The sequence below is a fragment of the Heloderma suspectum genome, chromosome 5, assembly GCF_057233095.1.
Source record: "Heloderma suspectum isolate Gila_16-S chromosome 5, 16-S_ref, whole genome shotgun sequence".
NCBI lineage: Eukaryota > Metazoa > Chordata > Lepidosauria > Squamata > Helodermatidae > Heloderma > Heloderma suspectum.
The window spans coordinates 91,074,836-91,094,370 of NC_139462.1; the positions used below are offsets into that span (position 1 = coordinate 91,074,836).

The 19,535-nt window shown below is 43.7% G+C and overlaps 1 protein-coding gene across 2 annotated transcripts in view; it reads left to right on the plus strand.

The window, feature by feature from the left end:
• MTUS1 (microtubule associated scaffold protein 1) overlaps window positions 1-19,535 on the plus strand; it is a 140,814-nt gene that overhangs the window by 47,957 nt on the left and 73,322 nt on the right. For both annotated transcript variants that reach the window (XM_084856662.1, XM_084856663.1), the window contains 3 exons: window positions 9,093-9,227; window positions 11,019-11,123; window positions 12,436-12,486. In XM_084856662.1, the coding sequence (XP_084712788.1) occupies window positions 9,093-9,227; window positions 11,019-11,123; window positions 12,436-12,486 (291 nt within the window). The remainder of the gene's footprint in view (window positions 1-9,092; window positions 9,228-11,018; window positions 11,124-12,435; window positions 12,487-19,535) is intronic.

The following is a 19,535-nucleotide window of genomic DNA, read 5'->3' on the forward strand; positions in this document are numbered from 1 at the left end:
ATCATTTTAAATGACTATACCAGGAGGACTTCGCAGTTGCACAGAAACTGACTTTTCTCCTCATATTTTCACCAATTCTACCCTCACGCCACCGGCAGATTCAGGAAGCCACTACGATATTACCTTATTGACCTTGCTGGTAGTGGGATCTTACAGCTTTTGTATAATTCCTTTGTTAGCCACATTTACTGGGAGAAGAAGTAGGTGATCATCCTTTTTTTTTATATTAGAAAGGGCAGCATGTGTTGACTTTTTGAATAAAGTGAATGTGTCAGATGGAATGCTTTTTAATTCTAGATTGTTTCTTTTTATTGTGATTGAGGTGGGAGGGAGGAATTTATTCAATTTCTGCCTAACTAATGTAAGCCTGACCTGTCTTCTAGAGGTATAATCAAATCTAGAGAATATATTAGCTGAATGATTTCCATCCATAGAGTTTTGTTCTCTGGATATTTTGGACCTGGTTTTTCTAATTACACCCATTTTTCTGTCTCTTCCCCCCACCTCCCCCTATGTCTGTTTGTGTATGGCTTTGCTCGGTACACTTTGGAGTCAGAGAAATTAACAACCTATGGTAGACACTACAAAATCTCTCACTGTCAGTTTTGGAGGGCATTCAAAGGTCAAAGTAAGATGATTGTACAATAACTGAAAACTTACTGTATATCTGTAGATAACTGTAAAAGGACTATTTCTTGAAGAAACTAAGCGCAGGGCAGCAATTCTGCTGCTGTGTGCACTAAATGCTTTGTGTGATTCCCATAGACATTTTTTTGGTCCTGTAACATGTCTCTGTGTGTTTTGACACTGGACAGTTCACACACCCCCTTTTGAGGAAATTATCTTGCCTCTTCCCACAAAAAAAAAAAATGCAATAATGGAATTTAAACTGAGCTTATGTTAGAATTGTTTCTGTGCTGTGGTCAGGCTTGGTTCATGAAAAGAAAAGTCTTAATAGTATTTGTACTGGAACATGTTGGGACTGGGGGATGAGATGAGAAGAAAAAACTCTGCTTATGCATATGTTACATCAGTATTTTAATTACTGGCACGCTTTTAAATTGTACTTTGAAGTCACTTGCATAGAAATGACTGTATGCCCAGTAAATACAATAGCAGACATCTTTGTTAAAAGACTGGGATTGAACTGAGAGAAGAATGTCAGCATCCACGCATTATATTAATAATCTTGCTAAATACCTTAAAAATCTGCTAAACTTGTGATAGCTCTGGTTGTTTCTCCAAACTAATAAACAAATTCAGTGTTGTCTTAAGACAGGAGTGCACAACCTTTTTGGCCCTGAAGGCTGCATTGAGTGTCTGCTGGGGTGGTGGGTGGTGCATATGCGCACACACGTGTTCATACACATTATCTCACACACCCCACGCCCCCCACCAGCAACAAATCTTGGCCTTGTAGCAACAGCATCTGTTCCATGTCACAGCATGAAGGTATTGAAGACCCTTCCCCTCCCCAACCCAACCTCCCCAACCCAATCACCAAAAATGGAGAGGAAACAATGCTCTAGGGACGGGCTCTATGTTTATCCTAGAGCATTCCCAGAGCATCCAAAGAAGCTGGCAGGAACCTTCAAGCACTGCTTCCTAGGATGCTCCAGGGACACTCTCTAGGAATGAAGCTTCTATGGCAGGAACCATCAGGCTTGGGTTGCTAATACATGCTGATGTACTTAAACTGGTTTTCTAAAAAGAGATTAATGTTAACTTATATTTGAAGATTTGTGGGGTTAAGAGCTGCAAGGAGAGTAGCCAGTGAGAGAATGTTGCCTAACTTGGCCAAGTGATTAGTTTTCTGCTTGATCTGATGCAATACTGCAATGTTGTAGTCATCCAAACCTAATCTGGGAAAATACATTTGTAATATACGTTGACTCATCTATGCAAGATGTCTTTTAAAAAACTTAAACATTGAAACCACACAATTTTGAAAAAGAGAATAGGGGGCATACTGGACGGAAATACTGCAAAAACAGTTGGGTAATACACAACAGTTATACAATAACAAGGGTCACTTGGACGACTGCAAATAATTAAATATTTGAGCCATTGTATACATTGCAGAAGAGAAAAGGCCTGTATTGCTGTTGCTGTTTGCATTTGAAGGTTATTTGCCTTCATCTGAAAATGCAGGGTAAACACGATGCTAAGGCCTGACCTGTAGAAGTACTTGTTGTGTATTTATGATATGGATATCCTTCAGATGCTGAAGGATAGAAATGACCCACCAGCTGTAGAAACACAGGGGACCAGTTTCCTTCTGTAATGTGTGGAACAGCCCTTAGATGCCAACCTATGAACACAGCATGTACTTCTAGTACCCTGTCACATTCTTCTGAAATGGATTACCCTCTGTTGTGAAAGTTGCATGCCAGTCTTTCATTGCTGGAAAGACTTCAACTTTTTACCACCATCCTACAGGCTGCCTGAAGGAACAAGATTCCCACTATTGAGCCTTGGTTTGTATAATGCCCATCCTTGCATTAAACTGTTTTTAAAATACCCAGAGCTTTTCTACACAAGGCATTTATCACGTGCGCATCATTCCCTACTCGCGGTTGTTAACGGGTTCTTCAAATGACATCATGACCCTCCAATTTTGCTTCTGTATCTAACCAGCACTTTCAGCAAGTTTTTTTTAGAGCAGGGAAAATGAAGCATTTAATTGTGAAAGCAAAAGAAAGCTGGATTTCTTCTTACGTATTCACACTATTCCACTATACCACAGTGCCAGCTAGAGGTTATGTACTGGAAAAGCAGGAAAGGAAACAGTCCTTGTGTAGTGCTCAATTCTGCCACAAAATTGAAAGTCAGTACAGCCCATTAACAGCCTCATGTAGAAAAGCTCCTTAATGTACAATATAGTGTGCAATAAAAGTATGATGGTGTATCTTTTAATGTTGTTACAGAGCATGCTAAAAACAGCCAGCTTACTGACATTTTCTTCTGTATAGATGCTGACCTCTTGTTTCAAGCATGTGGCATTTGAGAGAATCCCTATGGGAGCTCTCTTAGCTGTGTACTTGTTAGTTCCTGGGGGTTTCCCCCCTAAGCCCAGTAGAACAGAACTCCCTCCCATCCACCCCTTTCCTGGTATTGCAGTAATCTTCTGTTGCTTCTGTTTCTACCAAGGTAAATGGCACTGGTACTATATAAGGACACAATCCTATAATAAAGTGAATGGGCTCTTCAGTTGAGTTTCAAAGTAATTAATGGATAGTATAGCAGTCTCCAACTTCATTGGATGGTAGTTGTTTCTCAAATGCAGGAGATGGGGAGCTAGGGTTTGGCTAAGTTTGCAAATATGGCTGTACATCTTGTGACAAAAAAGGTTAAGATACGAAGTTGAAAGTCGAGAACTATCATTATTAAAAGCCCCTGCTTGTTTCAAGCATGTGGCATATCTGCTTCTGTGCAAGATGACTTCAAAATATGTTTAAGAGAATTTGGTATTTGAATATTTCATCATAATCAAAAACGTGCAGTCCTTTAAACATGATTAAGGAAGTGAGTGGGCTTCAAGAACATAGGCTCCTTCTCTTCTGCTGCACCAGTTCCTTCCTGTTATTTCCCCAACCCCTGTTGGCCATTGTTAAGCCTTATGTTGGCACTGATCATGACTGTGATTAGTGCTTAGCAGGAGTTTGGTACTAGGGTTAGATTTCAAACCATGGTGTTAAGGGATGCAAGGAGTGTGGACAGGGTGAAGATTTGCATAGGATAGGAAAGGGTCTGGGATCTTCTTGTGGCAGAAGGTGGCAGAAGGTTTGGAGGTGGGGGCCCAATTCATATGATGTATGATGTAGTTCCTTGTCATGTGTATGCTTTTATTCAATATTCAGCAGTGGTATGAGCTGTAAGCAGCATACTGTTGGGATTTGGTTTTTAAATGGGCAGTTTACATTTGGCTTTGCTGCTTACAAACAGGGCCTCAATGAAGGTAGTGTTTTCAGTATATTAGAGATGTGTGAAGAAGAAGCATCTAGGGCAGTGAGACAAAAACTGATCTCCAGTATAACTTTCACAGGGAGCAAAAATTGAAAGTTGTTTTCAGAAGTGACTGGTGGTAGATCTGGAGGGGGGTGGTCTTTGCTCCAACTTCCTCTTCTCCCTTCCTTAGAGCTTGGAGCACATAGCCAAATACTGATCCTTTGTTTTAGGGATGTACGAAAGTCACTTACCTGGTCCCGCAGCTTGCTTCGCGGTGGGTGGGAGGCGCTTCGGTTCTCCCCTCGAAGTTCAGGCTGGGGAGGGAGGCCTCGCCCAGCCGAAATTCAGGCCGGGGGGGGAGGCGCCCCACCTCGCCCGGCCGAAATTCAGGCCGGGGAGAAGCGCCCCATCTCCCCGGCTGCGAAATACAAAAGTGAATGTTAAAAAAAACAACAACACCTGTGACTTTGGAAATCTAGCCGTGATAGGCTACGTAAATAATTACGTAGCCTATCACGGGTGTGTGTGTGTGTTTTTACATTTACTTGGAAATGGCGGCGGCGGCAGCCAGTCAGAAGACCGGCCGCCGCCCCCACCCCCACCGAACTGCCACCGGGACCCGCCGCCGAGAGGGACATTCAAGGGAGGTAAGTCCCATCCGGGGGGGGGGGGGGGCGGAGAATTTCACCGCCAATTTCGGGGGGCCGAATGCATTGGCATTCGGCCTCCCCGAGATTCGTGGGGAAATTCTCCGCCATCCCTAGTTTTGTATGGATGTAGGAATTCCTCGACAGGAAAAAAAACTATAACTTTGCCTTGTTTAAAGAGGAAGTTATGTGGGAGTGTGATAAGCATTCAAAAGGGATTCACTATAAATATTGTTGTTGTTGTTCAGTCGTTCAGTCGTGTCCGACTCTTCGTGACCCCATGGACCATAGCACGCCAGGCCTTCCTGTCCTGCGCTCTCTCCCGGAGTGTGCTCAAGTTCATATTCATTGCATCGGCGATGCTATCTAGCCATCTCATCCTCTGCCGTCCCCTTCTCCATTTGCCTTCAGTCTTTCCCAACATCAGGGTCTTTTCCAGAGAGTTTTCTCTTCACATTAGGTGGCCAAAATATTGGAGCTTCAGCTTCAGTATCTGTCCTTCCAATGAGCACTCAGGGTTGATTTCCTTTAGTATGGACTGATTTGACCTCCTTGCAGTCCAGGGGACTCGTAAAAGTCTTCTCCAGCACCACAGTTCGAAAGCATCAATTCTTCGGCGCTCAGCCTTCCTTATAGTCCAGCTCTCACAGCCATACATTACTACTGGGAAAACCATAGCTTTGATTAGACGGACCTTTGTCGGCAAGGTGATGTCTCTGCTTCTTACTATGCTGTCTAGGTTGGCCATAGCTTTCCTCCCAAGGAGCAAGCGTCTTTTAATTTCATGGCTACAGTCACTGTCTGCGGTGATCTTGGAGCCCAAGAAAGTAAAATCTGTCACTGCTTCCATTTCTTCCCCTTCTATATGCCAGGAAGTGATGGGGCCAGATGCCATGATCTTTGTTTTTTTAATGTTGAGTTTCAAACCAGCTTTTGCACTCTCCTCTTTCACCCTCAACAAGAGGCTCTTGAGATCCTCTTCGCTTTCTGCCATTAAGGTGGTATCGTCTGCATATCGGAGGTTGTTGATAGTTCTCCCAGCAATCTTAATTCCGACCTCTGATTCATCCAACTCGGCATTTCTCATGATGTACTCTGCATATAAGTTAAATAAGCAGGGTGACAATATGCAGCCTTGTCGTACTCCTTTCCCAATTTGGAACCAATCGGTTGTTCCATGTCTGGTTCTTACTGTTGCTTCTTGACCCTCGTACAGGTTTCTCAGGAGACAGGTAAGGTGGTCTGGTACTCCCATCTCTTTTAAGAATTTGCCACAGTTTGTTGTGATCCACACAATCAAAGGCTTTAGCGTAGTCAATGAAGCAGAAATAGATGTTTTTCTGGAATTCTTTTGCTTTCTCCATGATCCAGCGAATGTTGGCGATTTGATCTCTAGTTCCTCTGCCTCTTCGAAACCCAGCTTGTACTTCCGGTAGTTCTCGGTTCGCATACTGCTGAAGCCTAGCTTGTAGGATTTTGAGCATCACCTTGCTGGCATGTGAAATGAGCACAATTGTGCGGTAATTTGAACACTCTTTGGCGTTGCCCTTCTTTGGAATTGGAATGTAAACTGACCTTTTCCAGTCTTGCGGCCATTGTTGAGTGTTCCAGATTTGTTGGCATATTGAATGCAGCACTTTAACAGCATCATCTTTTAGGAATTTAAATAGCTCAGCTTGAATACTGTCATCTCCGCTAGCTTTCTTGTTACTAATGCTTCCTAAGGCCCACTTGACTTCACTTTCTAGGATGTCCGGCTCAAGTTCAGTGACCACACTATCATGGCTATCAGGGACATTCAGATCTTTCCTGTATAGTTCTTCTGTGTATTCTTTCCACCTCTTCTTAATCTCATCTGCTTCTGTTAGGTCCCTGCCTTCTTTGTCCTTTATCATGCCCGTCTTTGCACAAAATGTTCCCTTGAGATCTCCGATTTTCTTGAAGAGATCTCTAGTCTTTCCCATTCTGTTGTTTTCCTCGATTTCTTTGCATTGTTCATTTAAGAAGGCCTTCTTGTCTCTCCTTGCTATTCTCTGGAACTCTGCATTCAGTTGGATATACCTTCCCCTTTCTCCCTTGCTTTTCGCTTCCCTTCTTTCCTCAGCTACTTGTAAAGCCTCATCAGACAGCCACTTGGCTTTCTTGCACTTCTTTTTCTTTGGGATGGATTTCGTTGCTGCCTCCTGAACAATGTTACGGACCTCCGTCCATAGTTCCTCAGGCACTCTGTCTATCAGGTCTAATCCCTGAAATCTATTCCTCACCTCCACTGTATATTCATCAGGGATATGATTGAGGTCATACCTGAATGGTTTAGTGGTTTTCCCTACATTCTTCAATTTAAGCCGAAATTTTGCAACAAGAAGCTCATGATCTGAGCCACAGTGAGCTCCAGGTCTTGTTTTTACTGACTGTATAGAGCTTCTCCATCTTTGGCTGCAAAGGACATAATCTGATTTCGATATTGACCATCTGGTGATGTCCATGTGTAGAGTCGTCTCTTGTGCTGTTGGAAAAGAGTGTTTGCTATGATCAGCGTGTTCTCTTCACAAAAACTCTATTAGCCTTTGTCCTGCTTCATTTTGTACACCAAGGCCATGCTTGCCTGTTATCCCGGTGATTTCTTGACTTCCTACTTTAGCATTCCAATCCCCTATGATGAAGAGGACATCTTTTTCTGGTGTTAGTTCTAGAAGGTGTTGTAGGTCTTCATAGAACCGATCAACCTCAGCTTCTTCGGCATCAGTGGTTGGGGCATAGACTTGAATTACTGTGATGTTGAATGGTTTGCCTTGGATTCGTACTGAGATCATTCTATCATTTTTAAGATTGTACCCCAGTACTGCTTTTCCCACCCTTTTGTTGACTATGAGTGCTACTCCATTTCTTCTAAGGGATTCTTGCCCACAATAGTAGATAGGATGGTCACCTGAATTAAATTCGCCCATGCCTGTCCATTTTAGTTCGTTGATTCCCAAGATGTCGATGTTCAATCTTGCCATCTCATGTTTGACCACCTCCAGCTTACCTTGATTCATTGATCTGACATTCCAGGTTCCTAAACAAAATTGTTCTTTACAGCATCGGATTTTCTTTTCACCACCAGACACATCCACAGCTGAGTGTCCTTTCGGCTTTGGCCCAGCCGCTTCACTCTTTCTGGTGCTACTTGGAAATACCCTCTGCTCTTCCCCGGTAGTATATTGGACACCTTCCGACCTGAGGGCTCATCTTCCGGTGTCATCTCTTTTAGCCTTGTGTTATGTTCCATGGGATTTTCTTGGCAAGAATACTGGAGTGGGTTGCCATTTCCTTCTCCAGTGGACCACATTTTGTCAGAACTCTCTGCCATGACCTGTCCGTCTTGGGTGGCCCTGCACGGCATAGCTTATGGCTTCCCTGAGTTACGCAAGCCCCTTCGCCACAACAAGGCAGTGATCCATGAAGGGGATTAAATATTGGGGAAATATCATAAATATTGATAAATATTTATAAAATAAATATAAAATTTATAAAATAAATATTTCCCCAAATAAATATTGGGGAAATATCAAAGATAAAGCATGCAAGAAAGTGTGCATGAGGAGAGAAGAGGGCCAACTCAAACTGCTAATAAATGGATAGCCAGAGGAGCAGAACCTCCAGGCACAGTAATAGGAAGATTATGAAGAAATAACAATATAGAGGGAAGAAAAGAGAATGCAGTGAGAATGTAGCATGTTGTCTCTACCCTCTTACTCCATGCAATAGCCACCAAAGTTTGATAGCTAGAATATGCTGAATGTTATGGCACCATTAAGCACTCTGGTGTCTTAGTTGCATGTGCAACTTTGGAGGAGGGTATCCCTCACAGAAGTGTGTATGTGTGGTGGGGAGGCCTGGTAGACTGATTACAACTATGTACACAAATGCACAATGAGCATGTTACCTTGGCATAGAGGATCCAGCTATGTAGATGCTGGTTCCTCTGTCCCTGGGTCATTGTATGTACAGTTCACCATCATTCATAGACTTCAGGCATTTCTCTTTCAACCCTTGCAGCACCCGATGCTAAGTTTATTTTAACAGTGTAAGAAATCCTGGATTTTAATGTGTCCATTTACTACCCATTGAGGATAACACTTCATACATCTGATGAAATGGATTCTAGTTCATGAAAGCTTATGCCATAAAAATTTGTTAGTTTTTAAGGTGCTGTAAGCTGTTTTGTTATGCGTGCTGCTACAGACTAATACAGCTTCTTCCCCAGGAGCAAAAACATATTAAGGGTGCAATCCTATTCATGCTTAGACAGGAAAAAGTCCTACAATTTCCAGCATCCCCCAGCGAGCCATGCTGGCTGGGGATGCTGGGAGTTGTAGGACTTTTTTCTGTCTAAATATGCATAGGATTGCACCAAAGGGCATTTCTGTTAAATACCGTGAATAGTATTCTTGGCATACAGTACTTAAACTGAATTTCCTAAGATCCTTGTGGCTTATATTTTTTTCTTCATAGCTACAAGTGCCACAATAATCATCAAGAATGGACAGTGGCCCTCCAAGTCTGCTTGTCAAAATGGTATAGCTGGATCCATCTCTTTAAAGCCAGTGCCCAGGCCAAGAGTGCTTTCCCTGAAAAACACACCAAAAGGTATTTGAACTCTTATAGTGGCTGTCATAACTTTATTTTTCTGCATGAGAGATGGCCCTACGTATGCCAAGGAGCTCAGATTTGTATGAGCAGCAATCTTGCAAGATTAATGAAGAGAGATGGGGGGAGGGGTGTTTTTCAAAGCTAGGTATATGTTTTCACTCAACAAGGCCTATATGAGATGGGGGAGACTACTAAATTGCCACTGGTGAAATGCATGCTGGGAACTGACAGAAGGTTGTCCAATCCTAGTACTTATTTTAGTGTGCTAGGTGCTGTACCAACCATAGAAATAGGTGGTCCCCGCCAAGGGGGTTTATGGGTCACATTAGACCAACCTTCCCCAACCTGGTGTTCCCCAGATGTGTTAGACTACAACTCTCAGCATCCCCAGCCAACATGCTGGGAGTTGTAGTCCAACACATTTGGAAGGGGCTAGGGAAGGCTGGTCTACACAGCTGAAATGAGTAGAGAGAAAAGTTCAGTGACTGATGAAACGACTAGCCTTTGATCTTGTGCTGGGAGCGAGCGCAGTAAGATGGTCATCCTTTTGGACTGGCAAAAGAGCACCTTAGAGCTATTGCAGTTGCATTTCTTAGCCTTAAATGGTCAGAAAATATAGCCTAATGCAGTAACAATGGTCTCCTTAAGCCAGAAAATGGACTTTTGTGTTCAGGCAAAGCCCAGTGTGGTAACCTGGAGGAAGTTTGAGCATAACTGAGAGCTTTGGCTTTTGGGCGGTATAGAAATGAAATAAATAAATAAATAAAATAAACTGACAAAAGGTCACTGCGGACAGAGGAAATGTCAGAACTTATTATTTGTTTGTAACTCATGTGGAATATGTTGTTTCCTCGTCATCTAGTAGGGAAAGTGCTCTGCCAGTTCACCACAGAAACTGGATAACTTGATTACATCTTTGGATTGAGGCCTAGCAGAACACTTTCTGTAAATAAAGAAAAAGTGCAGTTAGCTCCAGGTTTTTGTAAATTAGACTTTAGGGCTATTTGGATGGTACTTGGGCATTACTTTCTCTGTATACTGAGGAGTTCAAGAGAAGAAGCATGCAAATCCACAATCCTCTTCCTGCACATAAAAGGTTGGGGGAGAAGGAGAGAAGAAAAGTATTGTCCAGTCTTTCTGTTTCCTGGATGAGAATGTACTTACATTTCCTAAATGTCTTAAGGGGACTAACTAGACATGGTTAATGAGATGGAATTGCTGCTGCTACTCTGCGCCTCTTCTCCCCTACATTTCCTAAATGTCTTAAGGGGACTAACTAGACATGGTTAATGAGATGGAATTGCTGCTGCTACTCTGCGCCTCTTCTCCCCTCTCACCCTTCGAAACTTCTAGTTGAACACAATTCATGATGAGACCCCACATTCCGCATTGTCCTGTCCCTGCCTCATATCATTGACTGACTGGAGTGGGGCAGTGCGCAGCATGATGTCACATCATGCATTGTGTTGATCTAGTTTATGAGGAAGGGATGGGGGAAGAGAGAGCATGGCCCTTACAATATTGAGTTAGACTCTGTGTGTGTGTGGTTCTACTAACATTTTTTTTATAAACATGTACATGCTATTTGTTTAAAGCAGCCCTCCCCAGCCTGGTACCCTCCAGATGTGTTGGGTCGCAACAGCCATGTTGGCTGGGGATGATGGGAGTTGTGGTCCAACACATCTGGAGGGCACCAGGCTGGGGGACGCTGTTCGCAAGTCTAGAGATATGTTGGATATTATTCATAGACCAAAATCTAATCTAATTTCTTTGTGTGGGTTTTTAAAGGAGCAAAAAGCAAGTTAGGCTCAGTGAGCCAATGTGTGCCAAAATCGGCCGGGTCAGTTCTTCCAGGAAGGAAAACTAGTGATCCAAGAGGGAGCCAGCAGTTGGGTAAAGTATTGATCTTGTTCTTGTGGTGTGGTGATAAAATTAAGGTAATACCATTATTTGTGTGCCTTTGCCAACGACCTTTCTAGTCACATGGCTGATGCATCGGTTAACAGTTATGAGTGCTTACACAGCATTGGGTTTTGCATATTGTACTTAACCAGAGCCATTTAAGCATGTATGACTTAGGCATGCCTGCCTACATGCTTGCTTCCTCAATGACTTCAATAAGCCCTCAGTGTGCTTAATTTAAAATTATGCCTGTTTCACTGGAAAAACATTCTTATTGGCTGCATGTATCAATTGCAGAATCCTATGATGACTGTATCAGTTATGCCACTTGTTGGGGCTTCAGTGAATGACCCGGTCTGGATGTCACAATAACCCGTGGTTTGTTAAACCATGGGTAGTTGTGAATCAAGCGGGAGTGAGCAAGCATGCTAGTTCTTACCACCCAGTTGCTCACACTGCAGCCAGGTGGACCTAAACAACCCAGGAATGATCCATGCCTGGGTTGTTTAGCATGATGTCTGAACCTGGAATTGTAGGTTGTTGAAGGAGAGACAACCCAGAGTTAGAAGCCAAAGTTTGTTCTTGGGTTCTAACTCTGTGTTGTCTCGCCCCCAACAACTCACAATTACAGGTTTGGATGTCATGCTAAACAACCCAGTCATGGACCATCCCTGATTTGTTTAGCTCAGCAAGAGCGCGTAGGCAGCTGGCAACAGTGTTTTTAATTTTTTTAAAAACAGGAGCATAGCTTCATCTATCAATAAAAGAAAATTCTTAAGTGGAAACAATGCACAAAGGTCAGGCCTTGTGTCTTTAAATAGGGAACAATAGGGGGAATTATATTGCATGCTGTTTTTCTGTTAACAACTTGGAAACTCATCCCAGTGACAATTGCATGTTCACTTCTAAAGATTTTTCTTGAACGTGTTTTGTCACTTCTCAGCAAAACAAAGCATATAGGTAGGAAGATTTTGCACATCTCTACTTATTACATTCATTCACTGTAAAAGCACAATCTTCAAGTACTTTAAAAATTAAAAATAAAAAGGGTGGATTGAAGAGTTTGCAGAGACAATTCGCTGGAGGCCAAAGTAGATTTTACCCAAAGTAGATTTATCTGTTCATAAATGCCACCTTCTCACGCGATTCTTCCTGCTGTTGTTGCTGTTGTTCAAAGGCTGCCAGGCCACTTCTTACATGTGTTTGCATGTAACATGGAATTTAAGCCCATGATGAACTTGCTTGTATGTTCATTTCATAAAAGTGAGTGTGACATGTCAAGTGAGATTTTTGTCTTTCACAGGGCCTTCAGGACAAAATGGGCCCCGAAGTGTATTGTCAACATTCAATTCTGGTGAGTTGGTTAATCTCAGCCTCTTTGCTTGCTTCTAAATGTGTCATGCTACCCAGAAGGATTCCAGTCCTAATCCATATATGTTACTGCTGTTCTGGGTGAAATATGTTGTGGGAACGTTTGGGCTTTTTTTGTTTACTATGCTTATTTTTTGATATTGGACTTTTATATTGATATGGGGTCTCTGTAGTCTATGGCAGCCTTGGCCAATCTTTTACCCTCCAGATGTGTTGGACTGAACTAGGGATGAGTGATGTTCGATATCTACGATGTTTGGAGAATCCTAGCGATCTGGAACATCACTTGTTCACCCATCAATTTATTGGTCTGCCAGTTGCTCAACCGTGCCATAAGAATGTAGTGTAAAGTTGCATATGTATTGGCCCCAGGCCTGTAACCAAGTCACCTGTAGTTCTAGAGGGGCCTAGAGATCCATAATGCTTTGTTTAAGTTCGTTATTGGTGCAGTTTCCTTGCTAGTGGGCCACTGAGCATTGGGTATGCCTGTGTGCTGATGGCACTCAATAAAGTACTCCTTGTAAGTAAACCTGGATCTGATTTATCACTATCTTGGCACCTCTAAATTAAGAGTCTGAAGCCTACTGCAGGGGCAATACAATTGGCGCAGCGAGCAGGGTGCCAAGAATACTGCTATGTTCAGATTCAAAGGGAAGGAGAATGCGGTTGTTGGCATGCAAAACCAACTCCTGGGCTGTCTGCAGTTGGAGCTGTGGGGTCCGGTTGCAAAGCAATTGGCAGTCCTGAGTGGATCGGGAGCATGCCCAGAAGCCGAGAAGGACTGCACGCTAGTGGTTCTGGAAACTGTGTAGGAATCTCTGAAGCTGGAAAAGTGGTCAGCCAAAGAGCTGCAGAGTGCAGGAACTCTGGCATGGCTTGTGCTGCCAGTGTTGCAAACTGTCAGGCAGAAGGAGTCAGAATAGAGAAAGAAAACAGCAGAAAAGCTCAAGGACAACCTGGGGAAAGAGCAAGATTTAAGACTGTTAATTAGAGAAACGTTGCAAAACAGCCTGGCCTTCAACGAGGCGTGGGAGCCTGAGGCTGAAGAGTTAGCCATTAGACTGATATGCCAAGCTCAGAAGAATTGCCCAAAGCATGCCGAAGTGAGCAACATCATCACCTCGCCCGACTGGGATGAAATCCCTAGGAAGCAGAAACTGAAGATGAAGACGAGGAATGGAATAAAGGTGAAGAACCAGGGCATGGGCTAGACCCCTCTTAGAGTGGAAAGTGCGCCAGAGTCCCAAGGCAGAGTGAAGCGGAGCAACCACGTTGAAGATCTCTGTCAAGGTAACAGTGTTTAACTTTGAACTGTTTTAGAATTTCATAGAGCCTATAGCTACTGACCATCAGCTATATGATTTCTGAAGAGCGTAACCATTAAGCTTTTGCTGTGGGATTCCCTGCAATGAAGAAATCTCACTGATTTGAGTGTCCAGTCTTGGACTGCCTGAGCGTGTGCACTGAAGAGATCGAGAAACCGGTCAGCGTGTTCCTAGCCAAGCCAAAACGCTACTACCATGCTCCTGCAAGCTGCAACAAACCGTGTAAGCTGGGAGACCCAACCTGATTGAGAGGAAAAGAAGATATCGTAGTAGCTGTCTTCAAAAACAGTAAGACCTGCATGGCTGGCACTGTAAATTACGTCACAACTGCAAACTAAGGCTGTTTTCCTGTTTGAGACCCCAGCAGGAAAAAGCTGACCTGAGTCATTTGTTGCCCCTGACAAGGCAAAGATTTGGTTGCCCTGTATCTCATCGTGTCTTGTTTCGAATTTGGGATTTACAAATACAAACAAACTGTGAAGCTTTATTTTCAAGCCCTGCAAATCACCCCGTCGCCTCCCAAAGAAGATTGATGGCTGCGTAAAGAATGCAGGTATAAGGCGACCCCTGTCTCCCTGCAGCATCCTGAGTTTTGGCACTTTGTTTCTGTGTGCCAGCCAGGTTGAGGGAGAAGAAGAAGGGGGGGGGGGTCATGTTGTGAATCCCTGGCTAGCCTGTTTAGTGATGGACAGCCCCAAAGGTTTTCCCCTCACTCAAGCCTCAGTTTTCCTTAGTCCTCGTTTGAGAAGCATTTAAAAGTTCAATTGTTGTTCCCTTGCTGTTAGAGCTGTGCAGTTCAAAACTGCCCTGTAACTTTAAGTGTACTTTTGCAAAGGGGAGGGGATCACAGCTCTCCTTTTCTCTGTACAAAAGAGACAGTTTTGTTGTTTTTAACGTGTTTGATATAGCTTAGATTTAGATTTCCAACTAGACCCATTGAAAGCTCAGAAGCACTGGCAATGTTTTTGCAAGCTCCCTAGTTTAGACAGTCGCTTCCCCTCACCAATCTCTGAGCAACCAAGCTGGGACAGTGTGGGGGGAGGAGAGTAAATTTTTAGAGAGAAGAAGTGTTATGAGAGCAAAAATAATGCCAAGGCCCAGCTTCAGTAATGCAGTGAGGCCTTGTAAGTTATAGCCAAGATTTGATTAGAAGTAGCCTGGAAGGGCTTAGGCCTATTCAGTTTTTAGAATGTCAGAGTCTGTGTGAGCTTATCTTTGTCAGTGTTCTCAGAGCAGAGCCAGGGGGAGTCTGCCAACTCCCTGTCCGCCGCTGGTCTAGCCTTGGCAGGCAGGGAGGCTAAAACATGTCTGTGAGAACATGACAGAGGTAGAGTGGGATGTGCAGAAAGGTTGCCCAGGTTGAAGCGCCACTGCTGGAAAGCTGAGCGGTGCCACTCTGTTTAGATAGAAGCCTTGCTGAAAGGCTAAAGGCCCTTGTCTGTTGAGGGATCTGGAAAAGGTGTCCAGTCACACCTTCTCCCTTAAGCTGACGTAGAGGCAGGGAGCCTTTGCTGGAAACATCATTGCCCAAAGCCTTCTCTGTTTGGATCCATCATCATCTGGGCTTTTAGAGGCACTCTGCATATGGACTGGAACTTTGGATTGTTAAAGACTTGCCATGGAAAGTACTGTGAGGCTTTTCATAGACTTGAACTCTCATTGCTGTAGATTGTGTGTCTGAGCTTGTAGTCAGCTCAGTGTACAGCAGGCTGAGTTTGATCTACAACTTCTGGACTTCCCTCTGCCAGAACTCATGCAGTGTGGAGTTGCTGATGCAAAAGCCATAGCCTAGAACTCTTTGCATGTGTGAGCATGCCCTTCCCTTGACCTTGATGGGCCCTGACCATGTAACCTGGAGGAGCACTATGATTGTTAGATTGACTCCATCATGTCTTAAGCCGTGCAAGAAGTGTTTTCCGCTCATGGTGTTAAATTTCAATGAAAGTTTGTTGTGTGCATTTTATGATTTCTTAAATACTATGTAATACCTGCAAATGTCTTTGATGTCAGTTACAACTCCGAATGACACTGAGTGTGGTTCCCAATGGTTTGATGTTAGCGCCACCTGGGACAGAGCCTTCAGAGTTAACACGCAGAAGGCAAACAAATCCATGAGGATCAGAGAGGGGTTTGAGCAATCGCACGATGGATAGGATGGCTTACCCCCTTAAAGGTGTATGCCCCACCATGGCCATTAGTGTGTGGGGAACAAGTGAGACACAACAGAGTGGCACCACACTTTCAACGACAAGTGGGGTTCAGTAGGGGGTGCCAGACCATACATGCATGCCCCAGTGACCATGCCCAAGGGTGGGTGTGCACAAATTGGAAAGAGCGCCCTGGCATTAACTGGGCTGCCCCTAATTGTAGTTATTGGATCTGTGGAGAAAAAGCGTGGCCGTGGTTGCCCCCCGGGTGGATTAGAAGATGCTCCCTGGGACTGCTGTGGGGTCCCTATAGGTTTGTGAATACCTTGAAGAGCCCTGCAGTGGGTAATACAGGGCTTGGAAGGCGAGGTGGCAACGAGACATCTACAGATCAGCTGATTATGCCTGGAACTTATTACCTGGGGGTGGAGTAGCCACAATAATGTACAAGGTGAATATTTTTGGAAAGGCAATGGAAGTGGTATTGAGCAACACTGCTGAGGCACTAGAAGCCATTGGGATAGAGATGACAAGCATGGGAACTGCTCTTTTGCAGAACCGCCTGGCCTTAGACATGATTACAGCGGCCCAGGGCAGTGTTTGTGCCATGCTGCAGCAGGAATGCTGCCTGTATATTCCTGACAAGCAAAGTGTGATAAATCACAGCTTCAGGGCTCTGTATGCGCAAAGTGAGAAGATACATCACCTAGAAGGAGAATCCCTCTTCGAGCCAATTTCAGACTGGTTTCAAGGAATCGGGGGTGGGGGGGAAGCAAGTGGTTGCAATAATTCTGACTGATATTGGCAGCTTTATAGCTGTGTGTGCTTGCTCATATGGCTGTCGCATTTTAAAGTATACATTACAGTAGATATCAATCCCCTGGTGATCAAACGACAGGGCAAAGAAGATCCGACCCTCTGGGTAAGAAGAGATTGTGATGAGCAGACTGGTATTGTCCTTTGATCATCTGGGGGTGGAATGTATTGGCCCCAGGCCTGTAACCAAGTCACTTGTAGTTCTGTAGGGGCCTAGAGATCCATAATGCTTTGCTTAAGTTCATTATTGGTGCAATTTCCTTGCTGGTGGGCCTCTGAGCATGTGAGATGAGTCAAAGGTTGATAGAGCAGCCTCAGCACATTCCATACTAATGAGCTGGGGTATCTTATCAAGATGTGCCTGGGAAGTGAGGCTTGTTTGCCTTGAAGCTGCAGGTGTCTGTGCTGGGAAAGTTCCCTTCTGACCAAGCACTATTAGTCTATGCTGGGAATGAACGCTAATTAACGTTTGCTATTGTCATGCTGCCTCTTTGCTGACATGTATGGTATAAAACCCATTTTACCCCATGGCTCTGGGTTCAGAGAAGCTGTCTGATCCAACCATTGGGTACGCCTGTGTGCTGAATAAAGTACTCCTTGTAAGTAAACCTAGATCTGATTTATCACTATCTTGGCACCTCTAAATTAAGAGTTTGAAGCCTACTGCAGGGGCAATACAGCATGGCATAGGTGGATCTCTTGCTGGCAGTCTAGGACACAGCTGTAATATGCATGTATTTGAATGAATGTAATTTTAAACAAGATAACCCTAAGGTTTATTTACTAGGGATGAATTGCAGCATCCACTGCAGCATCCAGGGATGCCATGGACCTAGGGCTGGGCAAACAAGCAATGTTTGAAATCGCTAGGATTCTCTGAACATCATCTCACCATTTGTCCCATGCCCGATTCCTGTTCATGCTTGCGATCACTGCTTTCTCTACATGAACAGGAAACTTGCACAAATCAAGCCGCAACTAAATGGGAGATTTGTGCAAATCTCCCCAATTTGTGCAAATTTCCTGCATAGACTAAAGCAGGACTGATTCAGTCTACTGAGGAAATTTGCACAAATGCACAAATCGAACTGGGAATTGATAATGAGACGAACACGAGCACATTTTTGACAATTTGCAAATATTTTCAGCAGACATGTGCTCACGTTCGGACTTTCAAACAGGGCATGCTCGCATGTTTTGTGAGCAAAACCAAAATTCTCATACATCCCTAACTTCAACTCCCATAATTCCCAGCCAGCGTTGGTCATGCTGGCTGGGAATTATAAGGGTTATGGTCAAACACATTGGGGAAGGCTGGTCTATGGTGCTTAAAGGTGTACTTCCTATATTTTAGAGTTTATTCATGTAAGTGCTCACTTCGAAGCTGGGCAATCTTCCTCGCCCCCATCCAGCTTAGTGAATAAGGCTTTGTGAGTATCATTAGCAGAAGCTCCAGCTCTGATGACCACAGAGTGGTTTGAGTGCTTTTCATCCAGTTGGATTTCATTCTTTCGGCAGAGCTTGGCTGGAACAAAAGCACTTGCGGGAGAGGCTTAGGGAGGCAAGTCTGGGGGCAGCGACCATTTTGTCGCTGAATTAGCCCCTCCCCCTGCTTCATGCATGACTGGCACAGACCTACATTTAAAGAAGTGGATGTGCTGCTGCATCACAATCTGGCCCCAAGGGAAACATAGGGCACCTAATTCTGTTTTTTCTAAAAAGCTGAATGTGAGGGTAGTTGGTGAAAAGGCAGGTAATGCTTTACCCCTCCCGCATGAGTGCCACCCCCTATGGTATTTTTAATTTATTTTTCTTTACCAGCTGAGCTATGAAAGCAGAAATAAGGCTAGCTGAGGAAAAAAACTGCAGTGGAGGGGGGCATTTATAGGGGAACATATGCATAGGAGGGTGAAACACCCTGCCTACTGTTTGTCCCTCCAATGCTCCTCTACCCTCATTTATGTTCATGTTTCTGAACTTTGTAATGATCATGCTTGTAGAAGGAAATTGCTCCAAAGCAATAAAAAAATTAGCTGACTGGATGTATGAAACATGTTTAGTGTAAGGTGTGTTTTGCACTTCCTAACTGCAGAGATAAGAGTTCATCTCAAAATATACTTTATATTTCTAGTAATATTGGCTCTGTATTTGTATTGAGAATTGCTACATTGTAATTAAGGCTACAATCCTATGCCCAGTTTCCTAGGAGTAAGTCCCATTGAACTAAATAGGACTGACTTTTGAGAGCCATATATAGGGTTGCCTATAGCTTTCACTTCTGTCTGGTTAACAAGATACCCATCTGCTTTTAGTAGAACTGCTTTCAGAACTAACAAATGACTTTGCTAAAGAAGCACATCAAAAGCTGAATAGTAAATGGCTGTTTTAGGCTGTTGTGCACAGTGATAGTTTGAGGTATACATTTTCTTTTTCTGTATTTACATTTACAGTTACAGTAGTCTTTAAAAAGAGAAAATGGCTTTTATTTCATACTTGGGACATATCACTGAAACCTGCAATATTAGAATAGCGCTTTACATTTTGCAGATAGTGGAGGGGGCTTTACACTTGTAAGTGGACTGAGCCTTCCTTTGAAATACAAATAATAGCAACCTGTAAATTGAAATTATGCACATTATTGATGATGAAGGAAAAAAGTAGGTAATTTCCTTCCAGCTTAACCAAATGAGTGCAACTAAGTCATTCAAATGAAAGCTTTCTTTTTGTTCCTGGGTTTTGTGTAA